The sequence below is a fragment of the Rhamphochromis longiceps genome, linkage group LG10, assembly GCF_057381845.1.
Source record: "Rhamphochromis longiceps isolate RC_006_pf linkage group LG10, R_longiceps_female_GT1.1, whole genome shotgun sequence".
NCBI classification, from domain to species: Eukaryota; Metazoa; Chordata; class Actinopteri; order Cichliformes; family Cichlidae; genus Rhamphochromis; species Rhamphochromis longiceps.
In genome coordinates, this window is record NC_140566.1 from 30,966,253 (window position 1) to 30,989,875 (window position 23,623).

At 41.6% G+C, this 23,623-nt stretch overlaps 1 protein-coding gene across 2 annotated transcripts in view; it reads right to left on the reverse strand.

Annotated features, from left to right (window-relative positions):
* Window positions 1–1,297: 1,297 nt before the first annotated feature.
* The window catches only part of gtf2ird1 (GTF2I repeat domain containing 1), a 43,992-nt gene continuing 21,666 nt past the window's right edge, over window positions 1,298–23,623 (reverse strand). Inside the window, exons 8-27 of one of the 2 annotated variants that reach the window (XM_085421297.1) lie at window positions 23,411–23,494; window positions 21,649–21,832; window positions 18,631–18,656; window positions 17,003–17,129; window positions 15,418–15,461; window positions 15,086–15,166; window positions 13,704–13,859; window positions 10,403–10,456; window positions 9,889–9,966; window positions 7,721–7,904; window positions 7,538–7,599; window positions 7,160–7,231; window positions 6,767–7,034; window positions 6,480–6,508; window positions 6,318–6,365; window positions 6,150–6,227; window positions 4,773–4,965; window positions 4,305–4,342; window positions 4,101–4,210; window positions 1,298–2,254 (exon numbers count right to left, since the gene is read on the reverse strand). In XM_085421297.1, coding sequence (XP_085277423.1) covers window positions 2,186–2,254; window positions 4,101–4,210; window positions 4,305–4,342; window positions 4,773–4,965; window positions 6,150–6,227; window positions 6,318–6,365; window positions 6,480–6,508; window positions 6,767–7,034; window positions 7,160–7,231; window positions 7,538–7,599; window positions 7,721–7,904; window positions 9,889–9,966; window positions 10,403–10,456; window positions 13,704–13,859; window positions 15,086–15,166; window positions 15,418–15,461; window positions 17,003–17,129; window positions 18,631–18,656; window positions 21,649–21,832; window positions 23,411–23,494 — 1,985 coding nt within the window. In that variant the 3' untranslated portion in view covers window positions 1,298–2,185. Of the gene's footprint in view, window positions 2,255–4,100; window positions 4,211–4,304; window positions 4,343–4,772; window positions 4,966–6,149; window positions 6,228–6,317; window positions 6,366–6,479; window positions 6,509–6,766; window positions 7,035–7,159; window positions 7,232–7,537; window positions 7,600–7,720; window positions 7,905–9,888; window positions 9,970–10,402; window positions 10,457–13,703; window positions 13,860–15,085; window positions 15,167–15,417; window positions 15,462–17,002; window positions 17,130–18,630; window positions 18,657–21,648; window positions 21,833–23,410; window positions 23,495–23,623 lie in introns of both variants that reach the window. The other variant, XM_085421296.1, reaches the window with a different exon arrangement.

Consider the following 23,623-nt stretch of genomic DNA (forward strand, 5'->3'; position numbering starts at 1 on the left):
AAGCAGGCCTTTCAACCAGTACTGACAAAACCAGCGCAGTCACCAGAACTAAATACATAACAGCAAATGTGGGAAACTAAACGGCGTGCTAAACTACAAACTCCAACAGTCCTAGTAAATAATGTTTATTTACTAATGACACATGTTTTCAGCCATTTTATCCCACATTTATGGAGTTGTACTGGGGTACAGTAAATATAATGAAAATCATTATTTGTGTAGTGTTTAAAACACTCTTCCAAAATACTAAAATTACTAAAGTTACTAGTTGTTTTAATCTGGGAAAAGAGCTTTAAACGCGGCTCGTCCATTTCCTATATATGGAATAGGTGACGGAAATCTTTAGGACATAAATATGCAGCAATTTCTCCTAAATCAAGGACTGAGATATTATTTTTGAAAAAAATAAGGCTGCTTAAATGAGAACTTCGATTGGTAAATATGACTATATAATTATTTATAATAGAAATATCCATGGGCCTTACTGAGCTATTAAACTTAATACTGATAGATTAATTTTTGTCTACTGAGTAAATAGTAGAAACTTAACATTTCAAGAACTGATTTTTCAAAATCAGCACATTTGGAGGACTTCTAATGATATTTCTTATCGCTTCTACGCAGATGACATTCAGTTGTATATGTCAAGGCTACAGTTACATATTACAAGCCCAGCATGGGTTAGCAGACAGTCTTCTCCGACTCAATAAAAAACAAGAGCCCTCGTTTGGGCCCTGACAGATTTTGCCTGATGGAAATTTTAGGTCCCTTTGCCACTTTTCTTAAATGTTCAATCAAGAACTTTGCAAGCTCACATTAAATCTCTGGCTCTCTCATAGTTTACCAATTAAAAACATTGCCAAGTTGACTTCCACTGTGTCATACTCTGAATTGAAAATTATTATTTATGCCTTTATTTTGTCACGTTTGAATTATTGTAATTCTGTTAAAAAGCAGCTAAAAACTCTTTGTTTTAAAAAAAACATATTGACCTCTTGTTTTTATGCTCCGGCAGGTTTGTTCTGTAACACTTTGTGATATTTATCTTGAAAGGTACAATATAAATACAAATTTTGCTTACTTGCTAGCGACAGTAACAATATTCAGGTTCCTGTCGTTGACATTTAAGCCTAGACTAACAGCTTTTAGTTATTTGTCATCATATTTAATCCTCATTATGGGCTCAACTCACCACCGTCTTGCTTTTTACACTCCTCTTCATTTTCATTAAGTTGACCCCCCCCCCCCCCCCCCCCTCGCCAACACCAAAACAAACTACTACAAAATGAAAGTGCAAGGCAACACATTTTATTTCAAAGGCCTAATTGGCGTTAAGGTACAGCATATTAAATATTGTTAGTCCAGAGACAGTCACCGCAGAATAACATACCATTCTTTTCTTTACATGATACATTCAGGCTGACTTAAAATGACAATATTTTACAAATCGTTAATGTAGTGCTAACATAAAAAAGGCTGTTTACCGAGTGTCTCGTTTTCAATGCGAGCAGAGGTTTTCCCTGCTCCGTGGGGCAGACTCTGAGTCCGTTTTGTCTCCTTTAATTTCTAAAATCTTGCCGTCACCCCAACACCCAATTAAGACACTTCATTTTAATCATGTTTTCAGCGGTTACCTGTAGTTACTGAGTGCTAGTAGCATCTGTTAGTGTTGTGATAGTTCCTCGAAGAGCTGTGTAACAGAATAATATATTTTACATCCCTGCACATAATGTTATATTTTAATAATAAATATAATAAATAAAAAGTACAAATATCTGAATAATATGGAACCATATCATTATGAAAGACATTTTCTGTCAGTAATACATTGCAACCAAATGCTGGAAAACAACAGCATGACTCATTTTATAAAATGCAAGGGCAAATAACACGACGTCGGTAATATTTGCAGTTTGTAAAAAAAACAACAAGATTACTGTCGCGACCAGCTGATAGCAGTCCCGTCGAGCCGACATCTGCCCTGCAACGTTTCGACCCACATACATTCTGTTGTTCCTCAACACTCGAGCATCATTCTCAGAGTCAAACCTGCAGCTCTCTGTATTCAGTCTGGAGAGATCGTTAAGTTGTAGCACTGGTAAAGTGTTAGTGTTGCACTGTGGAAGAGTGGCGAGTGTTGACAAACTCCTCCTTGAATCCCTTTGCTGCCGCCCTGGTTCCTCCTTCAGTAATTGACTTTCCCGGGAACCTGCACGTTCACTCCACTGTAGTCCACCATGTACATGGGCCACTGCTGCAGGGAAGAAGCATAATGGTGGAGAAAATGATTTCATTACTGCAAAATGTTGCTGACCTTGCCTCTAAACCTGTTTTAATATTACATTTCAGTACTTACAGTTGAACACACAGTCATCTACTGCAGTTTAAGGTGTTTTATCGACTCCGACTCCATCAGCGACCGGGGTTTCCTGCCTTTTCACGCCAATATCTTTTGGCTTTTTTCTAAATTATCCAATTTATGCCAGCTCTCTGGTTTGCTTAGCCTGCCCATTTGTATGGAGGTATCACCACAGATGAAGGACGTGCCTAGTCACTAATTTACTAGTCACTAATTTATTCCTCAGCCTCCTAGTAGACGCACCTGTGGTATCAATTTCACAATCCTACGTCATCTTGTTTTGAAGTTATCGCATTAAGAAGATTGAGAAAACATGAACTTATGGGGAGAGGACCATCAGCTTTTTACTGATCTGATATTAGATGTGCTTTAACCCAATAAGGCGAAGTGTATCATATTTGACCCACGAGTTTTGAGACCTCTACATCATCATCCCCTTAAATGATTTTATTTGTTTAAAATAAACAAACTACGAGGAATAAATTATAGAGAAATGTGGGATGTAACAAAAATGAAATTAATGGGTACAAAAAGGTTACACCCCCCCAAAAAATCAATCAATCAATCAATCAATCAATCAATCAAAAAACACCAACAGTGCCATCTTTGCCTTCTCCAGTTCACAGCTCCACCCCTCACTAGCAGCTGAACACACCAACAGTCAGTGAGCTGGCGTAGCATGATAGACTTTGCATATGAAGCAAAATGCCAGGGAAAGGCCGAGGATGCAATAAGCCTGCATGCAAACAAGACAACCAAGTGGTGGCAACGAAGCTGAAACAACCTTTGCAAAGCATCGTAAACGCCGACATCCTGGTCTTTGAGGGATTTGAGAGGTCAGTAAAAGTTCCTGGTACAACGACGCTGAACCATTAAACAGTCACCACATCATTTAACTGTTACCTGGCTGCTACATTCTCCGTTTGTTCAGTTATCATTGTACCATTGTGGTTCTGGCTAGTTAACGTGTGAGCTGGGACATTAACAGGGAGCATCAGTTTAACTATTTGTGTCTAATAATGTGTTGTTTCTAAAACATCTACCAGACATTAAAGGGATAAATATGGTAAATATGCTACCAAGTCACCAGAAGCACAGAAAACAAGCAGAGCTGTAGCTCTCGCAGTTATACATGAAGCCTACGTGGAAGTTCAACAAGGAACTCCTGTCCTATTTCCTGCTGCCAGGATCTTGTTCTGTTATGATGGATCATCGAAGTTTTCCCCGTTTCCCTCGTTATCAGTATTGAGTTTGAAACTTTACATCCTGACATCCCTGGATACAGCGTGGCTAACGTTAGCAGTGCTAGCTGTGTTCCTTTCCTCCTTGTGCGCGTTAACACATCGTGTCGTCAGAGTCAGTGACACGGCTGTGCCACCTGTCGGGACTGGTGATGGCTGCAGTTACATGTCAGAGGCTGCCGTCTGACAGCAGCTAAATGCTCCACATACACTGCACTTAAGCTGATACGCATTCTGTTAGGCGTCTTAAATGCTTGAGTTTCTCTGACTGATCGAAGCTACAGTTAAGTCGAGGTAAAGGGGGGCTTCCTTATTAAAGTGCATTTTTGCCCTAACAGCAGGCCAGCATGCTGTAGCTCTGAAATCAAAGTGTATTTAAGGTTTTTAAGAGTCTTTAAGGACCTGTGTGAGTAAGAACAGAAGAATAAAGATGTCCTAGTATTCATCAACTAGCTTATGATTTCATATGGTGAAGAAAATATATATTTTATTTAATGTACCATCACTGGAATCTGATTGCTTGATATTCCCAGGTCGGAGGAGGCAGGCACTTGGTTGCTCTCCTGGACTCTCTTGCGTTTCCGTCGATTAGTGGAGGCGTCTGTTCCTACTGAAGGCACAAAGCAAAGGCTTTTACTCTGGAGGCACACGCAGCACAGAAAGCCTCACTTCCATCAACAGAAGGTTGTTTGTGTAACACTTACCTGTGTTACAAGCTTGGCTACAGATTTCTGCAAAAGGTCTGAACAGGAGAGAGAAAAGGCCGGGTCATTTTAGGTGATGTAGCTGCATTTTTGTTTCTTTAAAGATACAATCTTTTTTTTGTAACTATAAAAAACATTCCTGAATTCTAATTAGCCCTCTATTCAGACTGCACTTACTTGATACCTAGAGAAAAAAAATCCCTGAATTGTGCACGATTTAAAGCTTTGCCTTCATTCTTTCATCATAGCTTAACTGCTTGGATGTCAAAACGTTGTTTTCTATTTCATTTTATTTACATTTGCTGTGGAAGATTTATTCTTTGACATCTTAGAGGCTGGATTTAAATCCAAAGCATAAATAAACCATAATGAGCTTAACTACCGAGAAGCAAAACCCTAAATTCCCGCTGAAATGTACGGTGCAGCGACGGCTAGCGCTGCTGAACATTCCGGTGTCGCTGCACTCACTGTAGCTGGCTCTTGATGTTGAATGTTATTTTATCTGCGGCTTGAAGGATTTTCTCCAGGCACACGATGTCGTAGGTGTTTGGGTTTCGGAAAGGGATTTCGTCTGGAAGGCCACTAACTTCTATAGACTCTGGACTGCCGCGGATTAGCTTGTACGGGACCACGACGGAGCGATCTAAGCCCAGAGCCTCACCTAAACAGAACAAACAACAACGGCACGATCAGTGTGACACCTTTTCTTTTCCTGTGAAAAATAAGAAGCATGCAGGCACATGTTTTCCCATGAATAAAGAAACTCATGCCTGTAACTGGCATACTGTATGTATGAAACGTGCATAGAAATGCAGCGTTCTTCATTCATTTTGATAACAGCAGCTAAAAGTTCTTAAGCAGAGGTGCAGGTGCAGCATTATTACCCTTTGAGATCTTTTATTATAACCTGAACAAAGGTGGAACTTCATACACTGCAATCATCACAGTAATAAGTTAGCAACCAAAGCGTGTGTTAGCCTGGCTGAAGAAGAAGATGTTTGTCTGCTCCCAAGATCGCTGACTGCGGTTGCTGTCCGTGGTGCTGATTCAAAGCTGGAATGATCCTACAGATGTTACTGATTATTGCTACATGACAATATTTTATAACTTAAATTTGTTTGTGTGTTCGTGTGAGCGAGAACGTGAGGTAACGTGTTTGCTGAAGCACTGCGTGGTGGTAAGGGCCCAAAATGAAAGAGCGTATCAGCCGCGGGGCCTATCGCAGAGCTGTTACACCTGTGGTCCTCAATAAATAAGAAGTAAGAATGCTGAAATTTGTTAGGTGCACAACAATTCAACATGTGAAGTTTTTCTTTGCCACACAAACTAAAATAAATCAGTTTGCACTAAATCTCTCTATAGACACCACTTTGATAAGAGGTTTTTTATTGTTTACCGTGCAGACTTTCCACCCGTGGACCCTATGCATGTGGAAATGTTGTATTTTTAAGGCACTGCTGTGACATTAGCACCGTTTTTGTTTTGTTTTGTTTGTTTTTTTTCCTCTTCAGGCTTCTATACCAAATTGTGTGAAGCCTGTATTGAAATTGCTCCACAAAATTTAACAGCCACGTTTCATGAGTGAAATTTGGAGCATGCATTTATAAGACTTGCCCCTAATTCAACAAGTAGGACGAACATTCTGGATTTAAATTTCCAGCCACACGTCTCACTTATGAGGCTCACCCTGAGCAATAAGGGACGTGTTGTTTTTCTCCTGTGTTGTGAGAATTAAACTGAACACGCCCACGACTTGGACTCATCATGCAGATGAAACTGGTTCATGGTAAAAAGGTTATCCGTCTTGTACAGATAACAACAGCTCCACGCTGCGGATCTATTTACCGTATTTCTTGTTGAAGAGTTCCTTGACTTGCTCTCGAAGGACTACTTTCTCCCCCATGCGGTTAATGTCGTCATCATCTGTCAGGAGGAGAGAATCGGTCACAGACAGCATTCAAAATAAAAGCCGCAGCATTTATAATGGACGCTATCAAAGCATTTTCTCCTCACCATTTATTGAAGCGTAGGCCTTCTTTAGTAAAGTGACTCGTCGAGGTGCTGATGAAGTCAACGAAAAATATGTTTAGTAACATTAAATGTTGTTTTGCTCTCTGTGATAGATGCTGCGTAATAAATCAGATGTCATGAAAGCAAAGCGCAGCGTGCTCATACCTGGTTTTGGAATAAGTCCTTGAAATGGTCTGCATGCAACACAATGAAACAAGCACAATGAACAGAATTAGCCGACATATATTTAAAGACAGTAATAAATATCCAAGCCATTAACTGCAGGAAGGAAGACCGATAGACAGATATGGATCTTATTTGATGAAAACATTTGAATTTGTGCATTTTGTAGCTTGTTATTTTGGTTTAGCACCACAGATGAATATACTGGGAAAGTGCATCATTACCAGTCAGAATATTAAACAGCTCTTAGAGTGATCAGCATTTCTCACCTGGTGATGGTGAAGCTGATTTTGTCAGCGACAGCCAGGATCCTCTCCAGGTTCTGGGAGCCGAAGGTGCAGGGCTTCCTGAAGGGGATGCCGGGGGGAAGGCCCTCGATGATGACCGAGTCCGGGTTGTTCTTGATCCTTTTGTAAGGCACTTGGACGGGGTACTTGATGCCCAATGCCTCCCCATACTTCCTGTTGAAGAGATCTTGGACCTGCTCTCGCAGCGTGTTGGCCAGGTCGATTCTGGACAGCTTGGACTCCAAGCACTCTGTTGACGAGAGGACGAAGACGCTTTAAAATATGTCATCTGGCTTTCAACGTCAGCGAGCAGAGGCAATTCGTGTTTAAACAGTTAACGGCAAATCTAAGAAGACTGATGCAGCTCGACCGTACCTGAGAATCCAGGTCTCTTGGATACAGCCGCAGTGTCCTCCGTTACTGGTGCTGCATCCTTGGCATCCAGCTCTTTGGAGAAAAACATTTAAAGGTTAAACTTTTGTCGTCTTAAGACTTACTGAATAAAGCAAACGTTAGGAGCTTTGTCACAAATAAAGAGGAGGCAGCTGCAGAAAAATCCCTGCAAGGACTTTCTGTTGTTCTTCAAAGGAGCCGTTTTAAAAATAGCCTGTGAACTGGATTTGACCTTAAAACTTCAACCGTGTATTGCAGAGGACAAAAACAAACATATCAAAATTTAACACTGCATATGTGTGTGATTAGTTTGGGTTGAAGATGCTGCTGATGAGAAAGTAAGTATAAAAAGAGACAAACCTGAATCACAGATCGGGATGGAAGGCATCTCTTGTTTTACCTGCTCAGCTAAGAGCTCGGGTCTAGAGATGAGCAAAAGATTGTGACGATATTTACAAATCAGAGAGCGAAAACTGAAATAACACACACTTCAACGCACCGCTACACTCTCCAGATGACTTTCTATATATAATTATTTCTCACCTTTTGATAACAAACTGGATCTGACTGCTGGCAGCCAGGATCTTGCGTAGTTTGGCTGCTCCGAAACAGTTGGGTCTTCGGATAGAGATTCCCTCTGGCAGCCCGGTTACATACAGATCCTCAGGGTACATCTGGAATTTGGAGTACGGCACCTTGGTTGGTTCAGGAAGGCCCAGGGCTTCAGCTGAAGAAGGAAAAACAGGAAAAACAAGCACAAAGCTTATTGATCTATTTCATTCAAGTCGTCTTATTCCAATTCATCTCATTTCTTTCCGTCTTCTGAAATCTGGGGAAAATTGCAAAAACACCAAATAGGGAAAGTTCGCCAAATTTGTGTGACAGTTTTAAAATGGTAAATGGCCTGTATTTGTATAGCACTTTACTAGTCCCTAAGGACCCCAAAGAGCTTTACACATCCAGTCATCCACCCATTCACACACACATTCACACAGACTGGTGATGGCAAGCTACATTGTAGCCACAGCCACCCTGGGGCGCACTGACAGAGGCGAGGCTGCCGAACACTGGCGCCACCGGGCCCTCTGACCACCACCAGTAGGCAACGAGTGAAGTGTCTTGCCCAAGGACACAACGGCCGAGACTGTCCAAGCCGGGGCTTGAACCGGCAACCCTCCGATTACAAGGCGAACTCCCAACTCTTGAGCCATGATCACAGCAATCCTTTATTGCTGCTTTTAACCAAGCAGCAATAAAGGAGCTAACATGAAAGTGTCGAGTTGCATCTCAAATGGCCATCTCAGCCTGGCTCGACAGTTTTGATCTCTGTGGTTAGTTTACGCCTTCTAACAGCTACAGAGAGAGGGTCACCTTTTACACAAGTACCCTTACTGAGGCTCAAGTGGGTGATACAGGCGGCTATAGCTGTGAGGAGTCGCTGAACTGGACTTCTTGCATTTGTAGAGTTTAATGCGGTTATCTCACAAATATTATAGCAAGCTGTGCAGATTAATTACACTAACAAAGTCCAAATGTTTGTGCATTTTTGAGTGAGTGAAATACTCCTGTTACTCTGTTCTTAGAGTAACACAAACATATGACAGATGGAAAGATGAAAGTTTATGGTTTTGTTCTGTAGTTCCAGGCCTTACTGAATACAACATGATTGCTACAATAGGGGTTAAAAATTAAAAAAACAAAATAGAAAGCAAGTTTTATTTGAAAGCTTTTGATCAAAGTCCAAAAGAGACAACACAAAAAGCCAAGGCAGTGACATTTATTTTGTAAATGATGGCCCCCATAATTTAAAGTCAACACGGGCAAAGCAGGATAAGCTTCGGGGGGCATCTGCACCGTCTGCACCGTCCCCCTGTCACTCGGTCAGATCCGACCCTCGTTTGTCACACCGGCAAACTAAAAAGCTACACGGTCACATGGCTACACCCACCATGAGACAAATGTTGCGATAGCACCATCCATATTTCTAAACTCAAGGAAATCTATTATAAAACGATAGCTTTAAAAACTAAAATCAAAAAATAACAAAAACAACCCGATTTTTAGCTCGTTTTCAGTCTCATGCTCACGTTGCTTTTCCAGACACATTAACCTAACGTGACGTAGAAAGCTCATCCAGCTCACAGGTTATTGTAATGTGTGGATGGACAGGCACATGTCTCGCCTCATCTGTCATGTGCTCATCAGTCCCTCAGCCGGCTGAACTAAAACCCTTTTTAAACTAAGAACTGAAACTTTTCTTTGTATTTAAAGGGAATAAGAAGAACTCGTTAATAACTTTGAGCATTGCCGTGTTAAAATTACCCATACGAACAAATACCCACACTCACTCTTAGCGCACGCATGTCTATGTTCAGAGAGTCGCTGGCGTGCTGTGACATGCCGCCTTCTAAAAGGCGACTAATACTTTGTGTCTTTATGCTTTAACTCCTCTGATGTGAAAATGAGATTCTTCCTTTTCATGCCCCATCCTTTGCCCCACACTTAACAGATTCATTCTCATGTGCTGAATTATTGAAAACCTTAAATGTTCCAATATTAATATTCAGATAGATTTTAAAAGCTTAGATTTTAAATTGCTGTACACTGGTTAAGGAGAGATCAAAGTCTTCCTGCAAAATTTATAGCCCTGGCATAACTTCCTGCCCCCGCTGCGGATGAGGATAAAAGCTCCCCCGCTACAGGTAGCTTACCATACTTAATGCTGAAGATGCTCTCCACTTGTCTCCGCAGCTGAAGAATCATTTCACCGATGTCCTCCACCAGGCTCCCTGCTGAAAGAGTCAAGCAAATGAAAAACGAACAGCTTTGCGCCGAGAGCGCCGAAAAAGAATTATTACTTGGGGTCGACGGGGTTAGGCAGCTTCCCACCTGTGAACATTACTACATCTCCACTTGCCAACTTCAATTTGATAAATTCTACCTGCCCTGCGCTGACCCGGTAATGACAAACTGACTGTGTCATTACCGGGTCAATGTAGAGTGTGATACATTAACCGCAGATGGATGTAGGGAGGCAGAGTGGTGAAGGTGCAAAAATGAGACTAAACAGCAAAACAGAAATATTTCCAAAGGTGAGGACGCTGGGTTAGAGTTTTATTTAATTCTAATCTGCCTCTTTGGCAAGGTTACAGACAATCACACAGTGAGAGTGTGGGCCAAATGCACTGTGCAGAAAAACATCCTGAATGAGTCAGTCCACCCTACCTTCAGAAGATCTTCTTATGCTCTGCGGGGCAGCAGTGGGTGACAGAGCTTCAGCTGCAAGATGTGAGAAAAGCATGAGAACAGTGGCGCACGGCTACTGTAAAACATTTCTATGACAGTTTATCCAAAGATGCACGGTTTTATTTGTGTCAATCAATCTCTTGAGTCGTCACATTGTTGCTTTACTGCATCAGAGACTAGCGCTGGTCCTATTCTGACTTGAGGCATGCCTAACATCATTGTGCAGCAATGATTACATCTGTGAAGGCTAAACTCTTTATCTGACACCTCATGTCTACCCTCAGTACACACAGGGGATGGACAAAACAACAGGTGCAACATATGAGACTGTGATAATTCAATGTTATTGTCCATTTTCTGTCAGTGGAATATTACTGTTACAGTAGGGCAACGCTGAATGTTCTTTAATTAATGATTCCAGGCAAACTGCCGCCAAGAACACATATCATACCGCCTGTCCAAGGCCGTTATTCAACATCGCCGCTCAGTGTTAAACATACAAACACGAGAATGGGCGGTGGGGGTGTTGTTTTGCCATTAGCCCAGAAGCAGAGGTGGAAATGTGATTTTTTTTTTTCGTGATGTGTTATGTGTGGAGTCTGCAGGGCAGGACTTTTAAATCTGTGATCAACAACAGGAGGAAGAAAGTGGTTTATAAAATGTTTTTTTCCCATCTATCCATTTGTTTCCGTTCATCTGGGGTTGGGTCGAGGGGGGAGACAGCCTAAACAGAGAAGCCCACAGGCAAGGCTGCCGGACACTGGCGCCACCGGGCCCTCTGACCACCACCAGTAGGCAAACATGGGGTTAGTATCTTGCCCAAGGATATTTGGCATGCAGCCAGGAGGCAGCCTGGGATCGAACTACCGACCTTCTGATTAGTGGCTGACCTGCTCTGCCACCTGAGCTACAGCCGCCCCACTTTGAGCGTGTTCTAAGACAACTTAAAGCAATACTATTTGAAAGCTACATCTAGCTTGTGTAGCTAATCCATCATAACATGACGGAGGATCTGTGTAAGCTGTAAAAGGAATATGATGCAACCACAACAGACTCACAACAGAGCTCCCTTTGCCCAACACAACATAAAAAATTCAAAATGCATCAAAATCCAGCCTGTTGAGGTAAAAGTGGGAACAATAATGTAAAATTTAAAAAACACTGTCAAAAGAAAGATACTGTATGTCATCTGTGCTGAAGAAGCCAATGGACAATTATTATGACACAGGAATACTTGAGAGTGGAACTGCAGTTTTGTGAAGATCATCAAGTCAAACCTTTCACTATACTTAAGGGCAAACAGGACTTTTTAAAAAAGGATGTGATTTGTATCTACAGGAAAGTGAACTGGGTATTCTCATATGTGCAATACGAATATGTCATTCATGCAAAAGGGATTATTGTCTTGATCAGACCTATTTTACCTTGAAAATTAATGCAAATTGCCATCATTCAAATACTTTGACAAATGACTGAGGTGCAAATAATATTAAATGTGACTGAGTGCACTTACCTTCATTGTCTTTCCTTTAGAGGTCATTTGTGAAAGAAAAGAAAACTTAAACAAAGCACAATGAAATCAATAAAAGAAAACAAAATGCTTAATGCCAAGATCACTCTGAGCAGACTCTCTGTAGCATTGTAGCAGCACCTCCTTCAGATGTTCAAAAAAGGGCCTCATTTATATGTTAATTTATATATAAGAAAGTTGCACTTGACATTTGGACAATGTAATTGATAGTGCAGGAATTTTCCAGAGAAAGAATAGAGTCCTAAACTTTAAAGTGTCCATTCAAGAAAATGTAGAGGCAGAGATTTCTGCTTCCATCCTACTACAGAATGTGTGAATGGAATTTGATCACAGGAGATTGGAAATCATATTTTGAAATCTTGCACTTTTAACGAGATTGAATGAAAAGCTTGAATGAAAACTGGTGAAAGTGAAGTGGATTGCCCAGAAACAGAGAAAACTGTTGAAAGCAAAGAAATGCTGCCGTTTTTTTTTTATTTCTCAGTCTAATCTTTAAATGCTGCCAGCTGCACAATTAAATGTCCTTCACCTCCATCACAGCGGGGCAGTCAGAAACCTCAGACATACATCTGCATGCATTTGTCTGCAATCTGAATGACCCCGGCACATTATAGAAGCACCTGGTAAATGAGGCGGGTGCAGTTGATAAAGAGAGTGGCGTCTACTCAGATGTTCTTGGTGACCTTACTCTATTAACCTAAGGTTTAAGGGAGAGAACGAGTTCTATACGGGGAGGAGGATTTAGGAGTCTCAACAGGACCTTTGAGGAAAAGTTTGGTCTCTCTAAAACTGGACTAGTGGATAAAATTACTCAAAATCTGCAAATATGCACCATGCATCCTGCTAATCACTGAAACGTTTCAGTTTGGACTCTTAAGGGCAAAGGGCACACAATTAACAACCGGCTGAAGTGTTGTAAGACAGAACACACCTATGAGGCGATGTTTCCGTGCAGCCGGTGCTTCGTAGGTGAAGTGGGAGCACTTCAAAAACCGCCTACCTTCTGAATTAAGGTGAAACAGAAGCCCCAGTCTGTTTTTGAGGATATTTGGTACAAAGCAGCTACTTGTTACGCCACCCAGCGTCAGCTCTGGCTGCAGTGACACAAATTGAAATCAAGCACAGCCTACCAAGATGATTAAAAGAGAACCTTTAGTCTAGAAAAAGGTCTATGAAAATGAACTAGCTGTAGCATTAGGAGTCAGTGCTGTAAGGCGTCCTGAGTTATGTGCCATACGCGGCCTTAGGATGGTCTGATGTCTACTCTTTCACAACAAACAAACATTTAAAAAACAAATATTTAAAAAGGCAAAACAAAAAACACACACTTCGGTTGGAGTCCGACCACGCTCGAGCAGTTGGTGCATGTAAAACACACTGACAGTTATGCGCATGCCCAGATTTTAAAGCTAAAGAGTATGTTGACAAGCTGCAGTCGATGCAGGGTGCATTTCACAGATCGTCGTTGTGAGGCTGGAGGAAGAAACAAGCTACAGTAGGTCAGAGTTGGGGAGAGAAGGTATATTTAAGGTTGTGGGAGTGGCTAGTAGTGATTGGGGAGGTTTGGTCATAAGGAAGTGGAAGAGTGGAAGATAAAGAACATGAGAAAAGTGGTTTCATACGTGCTGTGGCTTAATTAGCTCCCTACAAAACAGTATGTGGAGGCCTTGGTAGGAGCTGGCATTCCAGGAGCCACAGTGTGAGGAGGGAGGCGACAATGGAGGTGTGGGCTGACGGGGAAGAGGTTACCTGCGTGGTTTTCCATTGAGTGGTGGGGAGCCGAAGGAGCGGGGGGAGGGGCAGACGAGGCAGATGGAGCAGAGGGCGAGGCTGTGGCTGGACACGGTGCGGCGGCGACGGGCTCGGCCACAGACTCGCTGGGCTCCTCCCCACTCGTGCCGGCATCTGGAGAAACAAACAGTATTCACACCAGGTTTTCAGTTTGTGGTGCAACGGAGACAAGAGAGCAGCAGGACACAGTGGAGCTGCAACACTTCTTGCACTGCTGCTGCATTTCTGCTGTTATCTCAGCGCTTCCTGTTACTGATGTTAGCTTGAAATCACCCAGCCTTGTTTTTCAGTGCATTCATTTAAACAGTTGAGAATTTAGGGCAGGAACTTCATGCTTTTTAACTGGGCAGGGGAAGTTGAACTGACAGAACCAATCACTTATCCTCCACCCTCAAAGTCTTTAATCTTGCAAAACCAAAATATGTTTGAAGGCTTCCATGGAAGCATGAACCTCAGCTAGTGCTTTCAAACTCTTCACACACCCAACAAAGTTCCCCTTTAAAACATTGCAAACAAGCTGGATTTAATAGATTGATCCTTTATTTTTATTTTTTTAAAACGTTTTTCACAATAATGAAACTACGTCTTAAAATGTGTCTCATTTGTCCACACAACAATTATTGGGAGGCATTGGTGCGCATGGTGAGATAGAAAGGAGGATTACTGGGGATCTTTCACTTACTAAGCAAAAGTGTAACTCACTACACTGTGAGGAATTAAAGAAAAAAGAAAAATGAAGAATATATAATGAATCTGGAACTACAAACATGAATGAAGCTTTATTCTTTTTAAGTTTTTATTTTAAATGTCTGATTTTGCTCAAAACAGCAGAGCTTTGACTCTCAATGAATGAGCCTTTCACTGAGAGACTCAAGCAAAAATTGTTTTCTTTCTTTTTTTAAAACTTTAAAATCGAATAAGAAGAGTAAATGCAATAGCAGCCAAGGCTTTCTCTTCATTTTTATGATCCAAGGTTGGCTCCGGCTAATCGGGGAATCCCCCTTTTCTAATTGTGATTCCTCACTTTGGCTGCATTTGAATTTATCCAAACAAATTTGGGTATCAGATTTGGCTACTGACAGAAAGCGCTCACCCACAGGAACCGACTAATCAAAACTGGCAAATGCAAAACTGTCAGGCGAACAAAGGAGTGAAAGAAGGGGAATCACACACAGGGACAGCACCAACGATGAAAACAGTCTCCAGGTTTCTGTGTCTCTGTGACTTCTATCTCAATGACAATGCAAGAAAACCCGCGTCTGCTCCAATTGTATTTTTCTACGAGTGAAAAAAAGAAACGAATCTCAAACTTAATGGCAGCCAAGCGTGCGCTCGCTTACCTGGCACCGTAACTTGAATGATTTCCCCGTCTGGAGGCTCTGTTTTAATCCTCCTCAAAGGAATGCAATCTCCTGAAGGACCTGCGGGGATTGAACAGTTCATTCTGCACGAGTTCCCGTCAGCACTGTGTTTTATGGTCGTGTAAAAACAGATTTAAGCAGACGATAGAACGTATTGGAAGGGATCAGACTGCAAAACGCGATATGAAAGCGACTCCGGGGGACGGGGGAAACCTTTGTTCAATACTCGGGGCTCAAATCATTTGTAACTTCACACAGCCGAATATCACAGAGCGTTTTTATTATGCTGAACTTCATTTATTAGCACGTACCTGCTTCGCACTCAGCCAAGGGACTCACACAAGCACTGGTTGATCTGTGAGGTAAAATCAAATAGAAAAAGGGTGATTTGCAAATATCTGCAAAACACAATCATTAAAAATCCTTTTTTGTGGCGTATTTTAAATCATCTGTCTCCTTTAAAGGGAAATTAAATGACTTCTGAGCCCAACACCGGGGATCTTTAAACACTGGCTATGCAGGGTTTCCACACTTGTTAGCACCACAGTCACAACCCCAATGGCAGAGATTCCATACACGTTAACATTGATTCATGCAGTGCCATCCGCCCACTATAGTGTTTATCGCCTATTGTGCGGTGGCACCGACAGACAGAACCGCTGAGCTGCACGAACAGAGGGAGACACCGGGGAAGCATTTCTCACTTCTAGCATGAAGGGATTTAGACTCAGGAGTCAGAGCTTGTCATCCGGGGTCACTGGTTCAATCCCAGCTGCTCAAAAGCACACATCAAAGTGTCCTTGGCCTAGATGCTTGCCTCAAATTGTTTCTTTGCACCAGGTATAAAGCGAGTGTGAGAACAGGCACCATATTATAAATATTACGTGGTTCTTTCTTTTTTACTTCTTCTTTCAAACTTCTTCATTATTTCATGTGTAAAAATGGCTAATGGATAACCATTATTTTTAATAACGGCTCGATTGTCCAGTATATCAATTAGAAGGTAAATATAGTGTTCCTTCATCATCATCATCATCATCATCATCATAATAATCTTTTCTTAACTCTTTTCTTAGTTAATATATACAATATTACAAATATATTATCAAGTTAGCCTTGCTGTTAGCTGAATTTAGGTAACCTGGGTTGGCTTGTGAGGGATAGTTTTTAAAAGAATTAGCTAACTTCTTGGCTGAATACATTATTCTGATGATGTAAGAACAGCACCGACACCATATCAGATCGGCTGCAGATCATCTGCTTCCATCCTACCCTCCACCCCCAGCGTCAACCAACAACCCTCTGCACGTCCTCTTTCACTGCAGGCATGAATTTTCTCTGTGGTCCTCTTTTCCTCTGCCCTGGCACCTCCATACTCAGCATCCTTTGACCAATATATCCACTATCCCTCCTCATCCTCAACGTCCAAACTGTCCTAGCCTTTGTCTCCAACCGCTCAGCCTGAGCCGTCCCTTTGCTGTACTTATTGTCCATCCTGGTGACTCCCAACAAAAATCTTAGCATCTCCAAGTCTGCAACCTCCAGCTTGGCCTCCTGTCGTTCTAGGAAGTCGAGTCAGAGGCGGCAAGTTGAAGTAGAAATGTCCAGTTCTGCTAATGTACTCGACAGACAGGACGCAGAGAAAGAAATAAAAATAAAGCAAAGTGAACCGAACATTAATCATGTAACAAGGCCCGTTTAGGAAACAAAGTCCCATCATGGTAATGTAAATGTAACTAAAATCCGTAAACAGCGGTTTAATTATTATGAGTAATACCACTGAATGCAGAGGCACAATTTGGCTGCATGCCATTAAGCTCAAATTCCAGCACTATAAACAACGTCTGCAGGGTAATGCCATGTTTGTGTGAGTGTGTGTGTGGGCCACGTTCTGACCTGCTGCTGTGAGGATTGCTGACCAGCTCGGCTGTGGTGGGCGGGATGCTCAGATTGTCAGGGAAGCTGTCTTCGGGCGTAGAGCCCAGGTCGTGCTTGCCCTCCTCCCTTGCAATCTTGCCAGCAGCTTGAACAAACAAGACGCAGAAGATAAACAAACACCGCACGCCATTAGCGAAGAACATCTGTGTGGTGTAAATATATAAATAAACTCATGGCGGAGCGCTCTTTGGTTACTGTGATAAAGTTTAAGGGTCTTGACAAATATTTTACAGCTAAGGTCACTCACAAAGCACATATGGAAAGCTACCAAAAACAATTACTTTATGCCAAAAGTTCTCCTTTGAGAAGATGGAGAATATTCATGTTTAATGAAAATTCAGGCTGCTTTCAGGCAACAAACCAAATTTTCTCTCACTTTTAGTCATCGGTGCTTAAAAGTCACCAGCTGCAAGCATGAGAGTCAAGCTAACTGCGTACTAAAGGGAACCGTGATATTTAAAAAATAAAATATGTTAAATAATTGGGTGTTTTTTCATTTTCTAGGTTTTTAAGCAGTTGCAGACTGTCACAACCTGCATGCACTGCTAACTGCTAAGTGATAATGTGGTATCACAGTAGCCCAGTCGTGGACCAATCCAAATAATACCTATGAGCTCACACAGTGGGGTTGCTGTTTTAATGCATTCGTCAGACAGTATTAAAAATGGATTTTGATATTCGGCAACATCTTGTTATGAGGACTCGAGATTAGCTTTTTTCACCATCTTGACATTTTGAAATGGGATGTGATGGTCATTGGCTTGTGATAGCTAGTGAGCATATACAGGATTCTCCCTCTTTCTGATACACAGGCCAACATTTACTAATTTGGACTTAATGTTTTATTCAGTACGACCCAAAATCTCATCAGGATCGTCACTTGAGGGCCATTTGCTCTGTGCAATGACAGGTACTGCCCCCCCTGCTGGCCATTAAAAATATTGTGGGTTTTAAGCACAGAAGCTATCTATGGCTACAACTGATGGGGTCATTACACCCGCCTCACTGGCCGCTTCATGCACCACCGATTACATCATCATGCACACATCCATTTCTGCCGGCCTTTACGGCACAGCTACCCACTGCAGTATTCTCCTGAATGATGAGGCGTCGCCACTCAGACAAAACTTCGGCATCAGCGCTGGTGTAGGAGGAGCGCAAGTCAAACCCAGGGGCAAAGAAATTTCAGAGATTTTTCCACAAAGCGTCATCTTTTCAAGCTGTTGTAGCATCTCCCGCTGTATAATCTGTGAATCTCTGAGCTTCTGTACAGATAAATTATTAAAACTGTGGTAAAAAGTGACACTCATGTCTTCCACACAGTGGCACCAGGTTACAGCGACAGCAGATGTGACGGTGCACACTGCAAGGCCAGTATAACAGGGGCCTAAGGCAGTGAGTAGATCCTATTCTTATGAGGGTTACACTACATTTAAAGTAAGATACAGCAGGTAAATACACTAGTAAAGTACAAGCACATTCGATGTTTAGGTTCTTGTTGTTTTAAGTACTTTTAGAGACATGACCCCAACTTCTATTCTTCTAAGAAAGGGGAAAGAAACAAACAGAATCAATCACATTCTTACCGGTAAAGATCCTCTCATCAAACATTCTGGAAGAGAGAAAGAAACACAGGCTGTGAGCGAGTCTGTTTAAAGACCACCGCAGCTCTCAGGACAAAACTCAAGTTGCAAAAAACTGCAGAAGTGGAACATTGTTAACGGCTGCTTTAGCACATTAGCTGCTCTTTAAACAATCAGTCAAACATAATCAAACATAACTGAGTCGTTCCTTTTGTGAGCCCCGAATTCCTCTGACTAAAATTAACTGTGGATTAACTGTGATATACTCCTGGATTGCTTCCCCTTCCTTCTGGCACATACTGCCACTCTCTGCCTGCCAGTGAAGCGTTCTTCTCCTGCGTGATCATAATCTTAGGTCTTATTTACTTACAAACTTAAGAAACTACACTGTTGTTCTAAGGTCTTAATAGGGCAAAATATTACAGCTTAGACACCAGAAAGACATTTATGAGTATTTTTCATCATATCATGGTATTTGTATTTGTGTGACATCGTTGGCAAGGAAACCGCCCATGGACCTGGTGTTGAGCACAGTCTTACCTTCAGCTCAACATAACAGAAGAAGTGATTGTGGATTTGAGGAGAAATTCCAGCACACCTGACGCCACAAACAATAAGGGTCAAACTGTGGACTATATGCAGTCTTTTGTATTTTGGGGCTTTTATTGATTCAAGACTGAATTTTGGTACAAACTGTGAAGCAGAGAAAAAAGGCTCATCAACATTTGTTCTGTTTATGGAAACTGTACTCCTGTTACACTGATAAGACCATTGAGACACTATCCATTTATTTTTTAGATCTTTTCTTGAGTCAGATCTATTCCTTTGCGTCATAGTACGGTAACCCATCTTTGAAGGATCGGAACAAACTGATCCAAACTGAAACTGGTCAGGGAAGCTGATCGGTAAATCGCAGCTTAACCTTAAGTATCTGTATACCAGACAGGTGGACGACCGGCTCCATTGCAATAATGACTCCCACTCCTTATGTGGGGATTCGGAGCTTCTTTACTCTGGGTGGACGTTAGTGGTCTCACAGGACAGAGACAACTTTGTCCCAGCTGATATTAATAATCTGAATAAGCTAAAGCTGGGTGGACGTTAGTGGTCTCACAGGACAGAGACAACTTTGTCCCAGCTGATATTAATAATCTGAATAAGCTAAAGCAAATTGTGCACAGTGACTTATTCATTTTTTAAATTTAGCTCTATTTATTAATTATAGCACTTTTAGCTTTTTTATAGTATTTTTAGTGAGAGAATTTGTGGTTTTAGTGAAGCCCAGATCACTTTTTGTCTATGTGAATATTATCAAGTCTGACGGCTGGCAGAATGGTTGCCTGCTCTTTTAACTATGAATCTATCTAAGGGTGTTCATGTTAAACTGAGGCTGAAGGGAATTTATAGACATTATTTAATAAAGTGTGAGGCAGGTTTAAATTCTGAAGTTGATGCTACAATAAAAAAGGAGCACTAACGAGACGACGCGCGTCTTCAGTCCAACCCATTAGCAGTGAAGACAGTTTGGTCTTCACCACAGTGTTACGATTTTCATTTTCAACACGAGGAAGACACTTGATGAGATGAGAGAAGGCTCATCTACTGCCTCTAATTCTGTAAATAACCTTTTTTAAGCCAACTTTTCTGATTGGCTGTCCACTTTGAAGAAAAACACAGAGCTGCCTTGATGACCATATAGACCAGCGGTCCCCAACCCCCGGGGCGGTCCGTGAGTTGTTTGGTACCGGGCTGCGAGAGTTGAGGCTCGGGTGTGAAATGTATGGTTTTCAGGGTCTTTTCCCGTGTTGTAGTTGTGTGTCTTACTTTGAAAGAAATATTTACGCGTTACCATAGCGACCAGAGAGCATTAAGGAGCAGAGAGGAGGATGTTACTCTCAATGTTGTTGACGCACTTCAGGAGGACACTGCTAACGAAGTTACACAATTACACAGTGACTTTCTGTTTATTATTATATTTACAAAATACCACAGCTTTTCTCTTGGTCGTATCATTTTATTTTGTTGTATTTATCTGCGACACCTCAAAGGCCGGTCCGTGAAAATATTGTCTGACATTAAACTGGTCCGTGGTGCAAAAAAAGGTTGGGGACCGCTGATATAGACCATATGAAAGTGTGTATGACTACTATTTGTATTTAAAAAAAGACTTAATAATAGTTAATAACGACTACCTTATTCTCAGTAATGTCAGCAGTTTAGTGAGCCTGTTAACCTAAAACTGACGGGATTTTACATTTCTTATATTTTCAGCATCTTTTCACAAAGTGAAGCGTGCGACGAGTGAAACTCGGGTGGTTATTACACGGGACATCACCTGAGAATAATTAATAGCATGGCTGCAGAACTAAATGAGCACAACACTTCAGTTACAGTTACTGTTTGTATAAAAATGATCATAGACTGACAACAGAGAAGATGCCAAAAAAGCACATCGCTGCCTGCATCTGGAACATCTCTCACAGACAATGGGAATGTGATTTGATCTGAATTAATGACATTTTCAATCTTTCCTAATTGTATTAAGGCTAATGAGCTGCCTGCAGGATTCGTTAAAAGATGTGTTATCTCAAACAAGGCATGGTGGCTCATTTAAATTAGCTCAAACAAATGGATGGAAGAGCAGCCATTAGCGCAATGCGCTGGCAAGGGAAAGTCATTTGGGACATGAATGGAAATGGTTTACCACTCAGCGGGACGTAGTGTGCTGAAGGAAACAGACATTTAACAAACAGATGGTATAGGCTGGCGTGGCTGGTAGCTGCTTCTTAAAAAAATCTTTCCCAAATTAAAGTTTCTGTAGGGACGCCGTTCTGCAGTTTGGTGATAATTAAGCATCAAGTGGGTAAATCTGGATGGATCTCTGGTCAGTGAGTAAATTAGACATTTGTAAAAAATATGCATCCAGGTGCTTCTTTGTTCTAACTACAACACTCTGACAGTGAGAGTACAAGAAATGATGTCATGCACTTTCACCAGTTCTTGTCTTAAAGCATTTGTTACCGTTTGACTATAAAGCGGATTCCGTGGCGCTCATCCAGGATGCGTTTGAGCTTGGGGACTCCGTATGTGCACGGTCTCTTGAAGGGGATCTGGTCGGGGATGCCGATGATCTCCACGGCCCCTGGATCGCAGGCTATTTTGCGGTAGGGGACAGGCACCATGTGATCTAGACCCAATGCCTCAGCTGGAGGTAGAAAACAGAGAAAATTCTTACATTTTAAATCTACAAAATATAGTTAACTCATTAGCACTAGCAGCCTCCAGTGGGGTTATGGTGATGGACCTCGGGCACAGCTGATGATCAGAGTGATCGCAAATAGCTCGTCAATCAGGGGGATTTTTTTATAGCTCATTAATGCATTAAACCAATGCCATCACTATTAGTTAAATAGCATTAATTCATGTATGCAGACGACTAGATGACCAAAGCAACAACTAGTCCCTGCCAGTGCTTGCATTTCTTGGCCTGTTCGTTAAAATGGCACTTACTTTAGCCTGTTGTTAGGTGGTTGCTAGGCAATATGAGCGCTATAATATAATTATAATATGTGGTGTAAAATTCAGCTTTTGTGGATATAATTGGGATGTTGTGATGCTTTTTTTTAGGTCTTGTAGGTGGAAAAAACAATGATTTTAGCCCATATCTATCTAGGTGGTTGCTAGGCAACCTGGTGGCGTCATAATATTTCATGCATAAGAGAAGATTTGTGGATATAAACTAAACGTTATTCTTGTGAAATGTAAAAAATGTGCTTTTTTAATTGCATAAATATTAAAAAGACGTCGTGTTAGCTACATTGTTGCTACATAGTCCCTAGGTAATATAATTATGATTATAATATACATCATAATATCTGATATCTGAACCATCAGGAGCATCACGGTTGATTCAGACTTCTGCGGTGAATCTTTGTAGAGTTTACGACGTAACATACATACGTGGCCGATGTTACCCAGCCACAAAAGAAATAAACAAAACTTCAGGACGTGCTTCTCCTGGGTTCCCTCTCTTTGTCGTGGTCATTTTTTCCCTACAGTGTTTCCACTTCTTTGTATATTCTCACACGTCCATTCCAATAATTTCAGCAATTTCCAGGAATCTGCTGATATTTGTGAGTCCTTATATTTAAACTATAATTATCCTTCCTTGTATTGAGACAATGATAATTATCCTCTCACTGATAAATTAAAAAACTGCAGAGAAAAAGTATCAATCAACCCTTTTGTGTACATGGACACAAATCCGTACATTTGAGAGCAAACTGATGAAAAATCCCATAAGGGTGGGAAATTTGCATCCAGAAACACGGATCATTGGACTGGAGGTGACATGACTAATTCTTAAACTGCCTTGATGAACCATGCAAATACACACAAGTTCATCTTCGTATCTCTGCTCTCTGTCAAATAAATCTCTCTCTCTGTGTGTGTGTGTGTGTGTGTGTGTGTGTGTGTGTGTGTGTGTGTGTGTGTGTGTGTGTGTGTGTGTGTGTGTGTGTGTGTGTGTGTGTGTGTGTGTGTGTCTGTCTAGGGCAGGCAACGCTGATCCATCATCTCAAGTCACGCAGATAAAAAGTTCTTGACTTGATTCCAAATGGTGAACTTTTGCATTTGGTAGCTTTTCTCTATTAAAGACAGCACGAGGATCCTGCAGCTGGTTTGCTTGCGAGCATCCTTACATGCTTTTAATGCATCATTGCTGCACACGTCTTCACGTTGAGCTGTTTTTTTAGCCATTTGTGTAGTAAGAGGACCTCCTCACCGTATCTGCTGTTGAACAAGATCTGAACGCACTCTCTCAGCGTGTTGATGTCTTCTGTTTCCCGAATGAACGCGTCCCATTTTTCTGTACGAAAACAGAGAGAAGGAAATGCGGTCCTTACATCAAAGTTTACTGCAGCTTTAGCCTCTCAAAGTGTTTTATCTGACTGTAGTGCTAAGGATCTGAAATTAATCTTTTCTATTTACTCAGCAA